General features: G+C 48.0%; 1 protein-coding gene across 2 annotated transcripts in view; it reads right to left on the bottom strand.

Moving 5' to 3' along the window:
* The window catches only part of LOC147884369 (uncharacterized), a 112,776-nt gene that overhangs the window by 64,791 nt on the left and 35,767 nt on the right, over positions 1-12,218 (bottom strand). For both annotated transcript variants that reach the window (XM_087399068.1, XM_087399067.1), the window contains exon 2: positions 5,897-6,375. In XM_087399068.1, the coding sequence (XP_087255194.1) occupies positions 5,897-6,375 (479 nt within the window). The remainder of the gene's footprint in view (positions 1-5,896; positions 6,376-12,218) is intronic.

Below are 12,218 nucleotides of genomic sequence, written 5' to 3' on the forward strand. Positions count from 1 at the left end.
AGAGCATGGGGGAAAGAAGAGAGAGGAGGAAGGAGGAGGAGGAGGAGGAGGAGGTGGAGGACGAGGAGGAGGAGGAGGGAAGAGGAGGAGGAAGAGGGAGGAGAAGAAGGGAGGAGGAGAGGGAGAGGATGGGTTGCAAGGTTGGAGGAGAGGGGAGGAAGAGTGACCATTTTTGGCTACACATAGTTTCATGTATGACCTCCTTTAATAATAAATTCTCCATATTTATAGATTGATAAGTTTCATAGTTATAAAAATGATTGTAATAATCTCATCAGTGTTTATATCCTTGAGTCAAGAAAGGTTCTCAGCCATGGATAGTCCTCCTAAAATGATGTATTGCTTTGTCCAGGTCACTAATTAGTCTCGTTTTGGAGCTAGGAGCAGGATGTATTGTGGGAGCCTCATTGTATTGGTCTTTGATGGGTCCTTTTATCAAGCCTAGCCGAGTTCCAAGATGCTGGTGTAGCTCCTAGAGCTATGAGTTAGTCATGTAGCCATGCTAATACATGAGCTTCTGAATCATGTTGAGTCTCAAGCCATGAAAGTGGTTGGATCAACCTCTGAACATGCTCAGACTTTAGCCTCTGAGTTACACGGGTGCACAAATTAGTAGATCCCATCATTACCATGTTCTATTCTTGGTTCCATTCCAGTAGTCCCTCACCTTTCCTCTATGGGGGTGTGTTAGGAAATAGAGTCAAGATGAGTGAGTTTATGTGTGTTTTAGTCCGGTGTGTCCTATGGATGCCATGTGTCATAGTGGGAGATATCCCATCTGCACTTTGGTACTCTGTCCAGTGTCTAGATTATATAAGGTTGTACTTGTGATTGTGTGTCATATCATTGGAGTCAACATCAAGCTTTCCCAATGTAAGTCTTTCATTGGTTTAGTACTTTCAGTTCTCTTTCACTGATTTCCAATTCCATTTCCATTACTTGCAATCTTTGCTTTCCTCTTCCCACCCTACCTCCTCTCCCTACTCTTTGCTCCAACAAACCCCTCCTCTGAGATCAGTAAGCAATGATCTATGTGGAAGCGGAATGGATGGAGCCTCAAGGCTATATTGAAACAGTGATAGTATGTCCGTCAAGAGATAGAGTCAGGCCTAGAACGTCTCGGTCAGTAGAGACTACCTTGAGTTTACTAACCAAGACGTCAGTCATGTTAGGTGAGCAGAATGGATGGAACCTCAAGGCTATATTGAAAGAGTGGTAGTATGTTCATCGAGAGATAGAGTCAGTCCTAGAACGTCTTGGTTAGTAGAGACTACCTTGAGGACCCCCACCCTCTCCCAAAGAGCGAACAGGAGGCAAATCAAAATCCCATGATCAGCACTACATCTACAGATAACTAAATTATTGAAACTATGGGGTAATTACATAACAAGTCAACAAGGTCAAGAAAATGCTAGGTCAGGAGGAAAGCTAGATGGGGAGAGGCAGGCAGGCTGAGAGGGAGTGGAAGGGTGGGGAAAGTTGTGGGAGGGGAACAAACAAGACGCATATCAAGAGCCCATGACCTACTTTCCATCTACAGATAAATAAATTACATTACAAGATAACAAAGCCAAGCATGATTTGATTTTGTTGTGAAAGTTAATAGCTGATAAAGAAGTACCAACTGGGAATGTTTATATGTCAAGCCTTCAAAGACACTGTGCATTTTTCAGAGCTATCAACTTTTTTTTTTTCCATGAAAAAGACTTCTATTAAGTAAGAACAAAAACCCGCGAGAGCAAGCTCAAAGCGGAATACATCATGAAATCATGAGGATAATAAAAAACCCCCTCACAGTGAGGTGGAAAGAAACCAAGGCTGAGGCTGAAAGTGCCATCTCAACCCTGTAGTAGATTCAGAGAAGAAAGGAGAATCCTTCCATTCCCTGAAGAAAGAAGCCCTCCTAGCTGAGGCTGCACGGGAGTCCCCCTGCATACCCGTCCATACGGCCATCAGAGTGTGTACGATGTCTGTCCAGATACTAGCCAATGTGTGCGAGGGATGAACCTGAGTACCCTCCATAGCCTCTGTGCATCTTGATCTCCAGATATGCCAGGCTGCTATGCTCGCTATAATCTCCCAAGAAGTATCCACAGAGGCATGTACAGCTGTAAAAGGACGGTGTGGAACCACATCCAACGAGCAGAGCTCAACCCGATGACGTCGAACCGAAATGGCCTGGGAGGAGTCAAGTCCTTCATAGAAAAGCTGAGGTCCTGTAAGAGAAAGCCAAGCCACCGAGCCCCAAGTCATAAAGAGTGGGGAATGGGCAAAGTGACTGAAGATCCTGGCTATCCCCATCCAAATCAATCTCGCCTGTCTGCAATCCCATAAGCAATGCTGAATAGACTCCGAAGCAGAAAGGCAACGAGGGCAAGTAGGGTCGGCTCCGAATCTGGACCTCCAAAGGTTCACTGCAATCCCTCCATGAATAGAAAGCCAAAAGAAGATAGTGATCTTTCTATTCCTGTGGGATTTCCAGAGCCTCCTCCAGAAGTACCTCTGCTGATCCGCAGTAATACCAAAAGTCTCCCAATGAGGAACTCTGGAGGGTCTCCAGCCTCTACTACTGAGCTGAAATCTCCTGGCATTACTGACCGTGTAACGAAAGAAAGGGATGGTCTTCTCTCGATGCCCCGCGTCAATCCACTCCCACTCTCCGGGGTCCCACTGTAAATACCTGATGGGAACTCCTCCATAGAGCCAAAGTCTCCAAGACCCGGTGGAGAGTAACTGGGGGTCAGGGTCTAAGAACCACTGATCCCTGCATCAAAAGGCCTACGACCCTGATAGGCTGAAAAGCAGACTCAAGCAATATATCATCTGTAGATCTGAGCAATCTGCCACCATCTTGGACACTGAAAACCAAAGCATCCTCCTGTGCATCTCGGAAGGCTAAGACCTGAAGTGGAACCCCGCCTCTCGAGAAAGTACCTGCCCAAGTGGAGGTAGTGAGAGGCATATCATCTGTGTCTATCCAAGCCTCTGGAAGGGCTGTCTCAATCTGCAAGATCCTCCCTGCACTCCCTCTGAGATGTCCTGTCAACCTTGACTTGGTTTCCTTTGGAAGCCTACGGAAGGCTTTCCAAGATCCTAAAGAAGAAGCAGGTCCCCTCTCCCACCTGGCCCACTGCATGTAGGGTGAGGCACCCAGTGGTCTGCCACGATCATCTAAAATACTGTCGTTCCACATGATGGGCTGCCTATCAATCTCTTCCCGGGAGGAAGGAGGAATCCTCCGAAGAGAGCTTCTGAAACTAGCCCAAGCTTTCAGAATGGCAACCATGAGAGGGGATGAAGGTGATCTGAGGTGTGCTGAGGTGAAGATCCATCTAACACTGCTCATCCAGTCTCCTCCTGAGGAAGGTGTGCACCTCTGTATGCTGCTGATAAGAAAGTCCTTCCACGGTTCCTGTCCTGGCATAAGTCCTCGCACCACTATCTTGCAAAGTAAGGCTCTGCACTGTAAATCTGGATCAATAATATTGAGACCCCCATCCTGTGTAGGGAGGATGAGGGTCTCCCAAGCCACTCTGGCTAAGGCATCTGCTGTGCCATCAAGCCCACTCCAGAGAAAGTTCCTGATCGGTCTTCTGAGCTGAATGATGCAGTCCCTAGAACGGCACCAACATGAACAAATAAACCAGGCCGTGGCCAAGAGGACCTGGTTGACCACCACAACTCTAGAGGCAAGATCCAGCTTGGCTGAGCTCCAAAAGAGAAGCTTCCTTCTGATGCTCTCCAACACGGGAGCAAACTGCTGCGTGGTAGAAATACCCAAGCCGACCTGGCAGCCCAAATACCTGATAGGCACACCCCTCTGAACCCAAGTGAACCCTATGTCAAGTCCCCAAACTGGAGTGTCCTCATCACTGATCCAAAAGCCATTGGATTTATGCCAATTTATCTGCGCCCCTGCCGCCAAGCAAAATAAATCCAATGCTGTCCTGAAAGAGGTCAATGTCTGTGGAGAGGCATCCAAATAAATCGCTGTGTCATCAGCCAACTCACTGTGAAGCAGCTCCTCTTCTCTTCTGATAGGAAGTCTCAGCCCAAAGATGTCAGCTTGAGATCTAACATAGATGCTCATAGCTTCGGCCACGAATAAAAAAAGGAAAGGAGCAAGGGGGCATCCCTGACGGACTGATCTCGAAATCTGAAATCTCTCACCCCTTACCCCACCAATAAGTACCTGGCTATGGGCTGATCTGTACAAAGAGGAAACACCTCTGGTCCAAACATCAGTGAATCCAAAGCGTAGAAGGGTGCCCTCCAAAAAACTCCAATCTACTCTGTCATAAGCTTTTTCAAAATCCAACAGTAGAATGGCAAGATTCTGGCCACTCTGCATGGCCCACTCTGAAGCTTCCCAGAAAGAAAAAATGTTATCAAAAATACTTCTGCCATGCACAAATCCCGTCTGAGTGTCGTGGATAAGATCAGGGAGAAGTGGCTGCAATCGGAGGCTGATAGCCTTGGCCAGAATCTTGTAACAAGTCCCCAAAAGTGTGATAGGCCTCCACTGGGACAATAAATTTCTGCTACCTCCTTTTGGGATAAGGTGGATGAGGCCCTCTGTAAGCGATTCAGGCATCTCGCCAGAGTCCCAAATGGCCTGCATGGCTGAAGTAATATAGTCTCCAATCATATCCCAAAATGCAATGAAAAAAGACGGGGTGAGGCCATCTAAACCTGGGCACTTGCCCTTGTGAAGGGCTGAAAGTGCAGTCCTGAACTCTGTGTTGGTGAAAGGTGCGTCAAGTAGAACCTGCATATCCGGATTCACCAACACTGGGATACTCTGCCAAATAGCATGTCTAGCATCCTCTATATCGTGTGTCTCAGGATCAGCAGTAAGGAGGGTGGCATAGAAATCTGAAGCTATGCGTAAGACGTCATCTGGCTCTGTCTGTAAAACCCCATGTGAGTCAATAAGCTGAGATACACTCTCTCTACTATGTCTAGGGCCAAGAGTAGAGAAAAAGTGTTTATTGACTCTACCACCCATCTGAATCCAGAAGGACTCCCGTGCATGAAAGGCATACTCTGCTCTCTGATCAAGCAATAACTGCAGATGAGCCCTCGCTGTAGCAAGGCGCTCCTGAATCCAAGCATCTGAAGGCCGTTTCTGCTCTTCCCTCTGCAAAGCTGCTAACTGTTGGCGAACACCAATCTCACGTCTGAGAATATCTCGTCTTCTGGTAGAAGCAACTGAGCAGTAAAAGTCGCTAATACCAGAGAGGGCAGCGGCTAAATGTGAAGGATGTGGCTGCCCTCCCTGGACATGAGCAAACCATATCCGTAGGGCTGCCTCTGTAAGGTCCTCCTCTGTGTAAAAGGCATCTGGAATCCTGATGCTGGCAGATCGGCCTCTCAAGTGAGGCTCTGAGATAGCCAGAACAACAGGGAAATGGTCTGAGGTGGAAACCCCCGCAGCAATGCATACCGATCCACCTCTGTCTAGTGCCCAGTCATCTACATAAAATCTGTCAATGCGTGCATGAATAGGCATCTGTTGCCTCCTATTCGACCAAGAGAACAGGAGGGACAGAGCTATCAACTTTGATATCAGCTTTACGATATTTGTGCATTAGTTAAAGATTGGAAAAAAAATCACAACCCATCACTTAGTTTCTATCCCAAGGCCCCACTTCTTTGAAATAGACATTGTTTCCAGCTAACAAATTCTAATGCAAAATCCATTTGTAAAAAATGTCTCTTTCAAACAATATATTTTTGCACTGAAGGTGGTGAGGTTAACCCACAATTTATTACCTACAGTTCGACTATGACGTTCATTTACAAAAATGGTGGATCTTTTACATCAAAGGATGCAAGAGGTTAGTCCTTTTCCGTAAATAATATTATGGGTATACCTTATAGATAAACAGCTAACCTCAAAATCCTGTCAGTGCTGGCAAAGTTTGAGTGTCGCAGTTCTGCCTCAAACATGACCTCTCTTTGGAAGTTATTTTTCTCTTTTCTGATCTCCCCAATGCTGAGTTCTGTCTCTTCCATAACTGCTTTAATGTCATCAAGAATGCGCTCACTTTCATTACGATACCTGGCGGTCTGCAATTTTACAGCTGCACACTCATCCTCTGCAATCTCACTCTTTTCTTCTAGGCTTAGAGGGAGAGAGAGTTCAGGAGGTGATGAGGGACGGGCTTTCAATGATCCTCGTTGACTGCTGCGACGTAAGCTTCCTAACCTGGAATCTCTTCCAGTGCTTTCAACACCATCTTCAGCAGGCAACCTGAGGCTGGACCGGCTAGTTCTTCGGGCTTCTGATCCATCTTCTGTCTCTCTGATGTCTTCTTCCAATGCCTCTAACTGTAAATGCAAATGTTCGCTACCTTTGCGGGTAATAAGGCGCTGTAGATGAACCAAATCCATAAAAACTCGTTCAAATCTCATAGCAAACATAATTTGTTAATGAGACATGTCTCTGATAACATCACAAAAGCTTGATTAAAGTATTTCTCAGTCACACATATTTATTTCCTTTTAAAGAGAACGTTTTCATTCAATGAGATAAACTTCCCTATTGCCATTCAACAAGGATCCCATTCCTTCCTAAAAGTTTTTTTCCCTTTTAGTCTCATAGGCTCTTTTTGGTCTTCTGAAGACTTTTAATAGACTTTCTTTTTTTCTTTCTTTCTTTCAACCGTTGTTTGTTGAGTCTGGAAAAAATGCCAAAAAAAGGAACTAGTTGTCGACCAGCCTATTTTTAGAGAACCCAGCTCACTGCCTAGGGTATCTCTCAAATAGGGGCTAGCAACTAGGATGGAGGACTACACATCCAGCAAATGCCTCGCTTCATACATACATAGAAGACACCTGCAGGCCAAGCCTTGCAAAAACCCGCCCGCCTCTTAGCCCATTTCACATTCTTCAGACGGCACACAAGGTGTAGATTTCTGTCCTACCAAATGGCAACTAGGGTGGCTGCTGGGGGAACCTGGTGACCTCTCATCACAAAACTCCAGCAGGCAACACAGATGCTCCAAGTAATGATGCTGGGCACGGTCTCCCATAAACTATCCTCTGGCAATGGCATAGGATGATATAGGGAAGGAGGCATCGCGTCCTATGCCACTATCTGAAAGACCCATTGACCTGGATCCTGTAAGCTAGAGAGTCTGGACCAATGGAGAAGGCATGATCCCCCTCCGTTGGCCAAGTAGCCATCCCCCAATTGAAGTCACGCTACATTCTCTATGTCTAGCAAGAATTCTGAGGGCCCATCCAAATTCTGTGTGCTGCGGGGCAGCCCCAAAGACAATGCAGGATTGTCTCCCTATCTCTATCTGCGCAGCGGTGGCATCTACCATCTAAGACACAATCCACAAGAAGTACGAAATCTTTTGTGGCCTATGGTTGATCCATAAGCCTAGTCAAAGTCTAGAGATAGCCTCCTGGGAAACCTACTACTCAACCAAGTTGCAGCCTCCAACTGAAGGCAACAACCAATGTGAGTCGTGTACAAGAAGAAGGGCACCTCCTCCAAGTTGCAGCCTCCAACTGAAGGCAACAACCAATGTGAGTCATGTACAAGAAGAAGGGCACCTCCTCCACCCTCTCCGAGTGCCATACTTGTGCAGGATCCTGCCTTGCCGAGACCAAATTGGGTCAATGGTCCATTCCTTGACCAAACGGCCTACTATCCTGATCATATGTCACTCAAGCATACTGAGGGTCCCATCAATCTGTGGGTCACCGCCTGTCTTAGGCTGAAGAAGGTCTCCAAGCCCCACTCTATAATGTCTAGAGTGGAAAGATCCAAGAGATCAGTCCAAAAGTTTGATCCTGAGGGGCACCCCCCATCCTAGAAAACTGCCCATACCATTTATTTATTTATTTATGATTTATTTTTAATTTTTTTTGGGGGGGAAGCCTTTGTGCAAACCCTCCCACCATGGCTCCAAGATCACAAAGTGGTTCATCATCTAAATACGTGCCCCCTTCAAAATGAGAAAGTGCTCTTGCTCGTGCCTTTCCCTTGCTGGGGGAGGCGGCTCCATGCCCTGAATGAATTGGTTGGGCCACTATCCCACTACGTCCAACCAATGTGCGTTTGTTGCCCTAGCATGAAACGAACCTGATCTCAAACCTCTAGGCTGTGAGAGTTTGGGGAGAGAGAGAGAGAGAGAGCAAGAGAGAGTGAGCTTGAGAGCTGAAAGCTTGATAGCTTGGTTGCAATAGAAGAGTGTGAAAGTGTACAACTGAAAAAGTGAGAGATAAGGTTTTGTCCTAGTGACAAAACCTTAGTAGTCACTAACCATAGTTAGTGAACTAACTGCGGTTAGGGGGAAAGTGTCCCTAACTAGCTTATTAAATTACATTGGTCACTACTGAATTATATCTATAATTCTAACACCCCCCTGCAGTGCCAATGTCATGTACAAGGCTGATCAATCACCAAACGGATATAAGTTCAGGGCACTGCGAAATGCCTCAAAATTTTCACGTGGTAGTGCTTTGGTGAAAATATCTGCAACGTTGTCATGTGTGGACACAAAGATCATACTGATCAGGGCTGCTTCTATAAGGTCCTCCTCTGTGTACAAGGCATCTGGAATCCTGATGCTGGCAGACCGGCCTCTTAAGTGAGGCTCTAAGATAGCTAGCATAATAGGAAAGTGGTCTGAAGTGGAAACCCCAGCAGCAATGCATATCGATCCACCTTTGTCTAGTGCCCAATCATCTACATAGAATCTCTCAATGCGTGCATGAATAGGCATCTGTTGCCTCCTATTCGACCCAGAGAACGAGAGGGACTGTGGCTGAATAAGAAAGGCATCGTTCAACCAAGTATCTCTACCACAATAGTGAAAAAGGAAGGCATCCCAAGCTGCTCTCTCCAAAGAGTGAAGTCCTCCTTCTCTACCCCCTTTTTTGTCTGACGGTAACTCAACCATGTTAAAGTCACCTCCAATCACCCATGAATCTGCAATGGGGGTCCAGGAGAGTAAATCCTTCCACATAATGACACGTTCTCCTCTAATGTTGGAGGCATACAGGTTAAGGAAACCAACCTTACGCCCTCCAATCAAGAGAATAATCCACTGTGTCTTAGAGGGAATAATGACTCCGTGTCCAATAACTAAGAGGAGAACCGACTACGAAACTTAAATAGAAGTGCCCCCCCTGGTGCCCAAGGCAGGCGACCAAAAAGTATGGCCATAAAGCAACTTGCGTGACTTGTCACAATCTCTAGAATCCAGTTTGTGCTCCTGAATAAATAAGATATTTACGGAACCCCCAGTAACACCTAGATGAAGCTGATCCCGGATGAGCTGTCTACAGCGGTGATGTGGGACACCACCTAGGCCCTATATGTTCCAACTAATAATCCTCATCGACGGGAGGATGTAGAGTGTAACACCTTACCCTACCTAGTGGCGGAAACAAATCCCTCAACAGGGGAAGACCTCCTGCTCAAGGAGCGAGGAATGGAACCAAGTGGCAGAAAATCAACAAGGGAAAGAACCTTGCTACCTAAAGAAGAAGCCCTGTCAACAGGAAACCCAATCACTGGCTCACCAAAAGTGGAGGGCACAAACTCCTCCTCTAAGAAATCTGAAGCATCTGCCAGGGCTGAAAATGAGTTCCTGTGAATCAAGCCAGACACCGGAGTGCGAAGGATCCCTTCGGAGGGAAGAGGATCAATAGTGTAAACCATCCCTTTCCCCCTATCCAAGGGAGGAAATGAGGACTGCTCTCGATCCTATGTCTGCCCAGCCGCGGAGACCTCTACTACCTCAAGGAGAGTGTCTGGCACCGCTGGTTCTAGGGGAGAAGCTGCAACCGGGGAGGAGGTCGAAGCTGAAGCGTCTCGGACTGTGTGAGGTGAGACTGAAGGGACAGCCCGAGGTGAAGCAGAGTCCACTAGTGTATTCTCGTGAACTGAAGGAGGGATCTGCACACGAACCGGAACCCACTGGTATGCGTCGGGTGCGCCTGAGGTAGAAGGTCGTGAGGCACCTGAGGTAGAAGGTGGCGGTATCAAAGGAGCGCTCAGTGGAGGAGCACTCTGGCGAGTAGGAGTTATACCACCATCGTGAGGAGGACCGCCATGTGGAGGTCGAGGAGCAGGTGCTGGACTTGTACCATCCACCTGTCGAGGCCGGGGAGTAGGTGTTGGACCTGTACCACCACCATCCTGAGGAGGATTGCCATGCCGAGGTCAAGGAGCAGGTGCTGGACCTGTACCACCCCCCTGTCGAGGCCGAGGAGTAGGTGCTGGACCTGTACCACCCCCTTGTCGAGGCCGTGGGGCGATAGCTGTACCAGAGGGCTTCTTGGGCCTTTTCTTCTTCCTGGGGCAATCCCTGGCAAAGTGTCCAATGGTCTTATATATCCTGCACTGGTCCTGCCTGCCTGTAATCTTTACTCTCTGGCGAAAAAAGGAACCATCCGAGCGCTGGATCATAACATGGTCCATCATGAGCTTAGGATCCTTACAGAGGACCCTAACTCTAGGTACCCCATCAGCCTTGGTTGCCTCTGCTGTAGTCAATGGCAACCCAAGGAGGGGTGGGATCTTAGCAACCACGCCAAAATAGGTTTAGCATCGACTTTCTATTATTGGGGAGCGGGGAAGCCCGAGAAATCTGATGAAGAGCAAAAAGATTTTCTTATCTGCCTCCACTGGGTCGAAACCAATATCAAAGGCGTCAAAGAAGATCTTCCTGTGTCCCAGGTGTAAAAACTCAGCTTTGAGCACAATGCTCACAGTCTCTGGAGTGTTAAAGGATATGCGAGGCCTCTATCAGTAGATCTGGAGCTGGGAGCTGAGGAGGCCTGTGGCTAGGCTGAAGAAGGATCTGTAGTCCTCATCTGTGCAAACACTCCCTCAGCTGTGGCATGAACAGTCTAAGGGATAGCCCCCTCGTGATCAGAAACGAAAATGACTGGGGCTGGTGCATATGAAGGCCCCTCGTGATGTGGAACTGTAGTATCTCGGGCTGCAGTAGCATCCACCTCTAGAGTCTGGATGGCATCTGTCTGAACCGGATCAAGGGTTTACTCTTGAGGTAAAGGAGCCACTCTGACCGCTCTCCAACGTGGTACTGGGAGTCCTACATGCTTTGGGCGCCCTGCTGTCCCTGGTGGTCCTGGGGTGCCCGAAACAGGGCACCCTACTGCTCCTGGTAGTCCTGGAGTGCCTGGTATAGGCCGCAGGGGAGGTGTAGACAGGGAAGTACGTGAAGGAAGACCTCTTGGGTCTTTTTCTCTTCCTTGGGCAACAATCTCTAGTAAAGTGCCCAAGGATCTTGCAAATCTTGCACTGATCATGTCTACTTGCAATCTCGATTCTCTATTGAAAGAGAGAGCCATCTGGACGCTGAATCATGATGTGGTCATCTGAGATGTTAGGGTTAGAGACAATGACCCTAACTCGAGGCACCCCATCTGCTTTGACTGCCTCTACCGAGGAAGAAGGCATGCCAGGAAGGGGGGGAATCTCAGTGACCACTCCGAAAGTTGCTCCGATAGTAGCAAGAAGTCGATGGTAAACCTGAGGAAGACCAGGAAACCTAATGAACAGTGATGTGACCTGACTGTCCTCCTCGACCGGATCGAAGCCCAAGGTGTAGGGCAAAAGAAAAATCCTTCTTGAACCCAAAGCCAGGGGATTAGCTTTGAGAACAAGGGCTGTGGACTCGTGGGAGTCGAAAATCACTTGGAAGAAACCACGTCCCAGAAGTCGAATATCCCTGAGGTGTGGGGCGAGATCTCCTGGTAACGCCGCCAGCATCTAGTCTCTAGCATGTGATCTAGAAGGATGTGACCCAAAGATGCGGGCGAAAAGTGATGTGGAGCCCTCTAATTTCACACCTTTCTTGAGTCGCTGCAACTCGTCTTCTAAAAAAATGATGGTTCTCGCGGTCGGTGGAAGTGGACGGAGATTGGCTGAATGGGGATCCATTCGCCAATCAAAGTGAAAAGGCCGATTCCAACACTGTTAAAGCTCCGTCCGTGAAAGTACTGCCCAGGACGCCCTAAAACGGGCGTAGGAAGGAGGAGAAAAGGAGAGGGTAGGAGAGAGGGGAAGGGATGGAGAGGAGAAGCGGAGGGGATCTGAGATAGGATAGAAGGGAGAGGGCTGATGGGGAAGGAGAGGTTAGGTGACGGAGAGGAAAAGAGGAGGGGGTAAGGAGGGAGGGAGAGGGCGGGTCAGGAGGGAGGAAGGGGGTTGAAGGTGGGCAGGG

Source organism: Dipteris shenzhenensis, chromosome 27 (assembly GCF_047967505.1).
Source record: "Dipteris shenzhenensis isolate YYH24624 ecotype China chromosome 27, Dip_SZ_1.0, whole genome shotgun sequence".
Lineage (NCBI taxonomy): Eukaryota > Viridiplantae > Streptophyta > Polypodiopsida > Gleicheniales > Dipteridaceae > Dipteris > Dipteris shenzhenensis.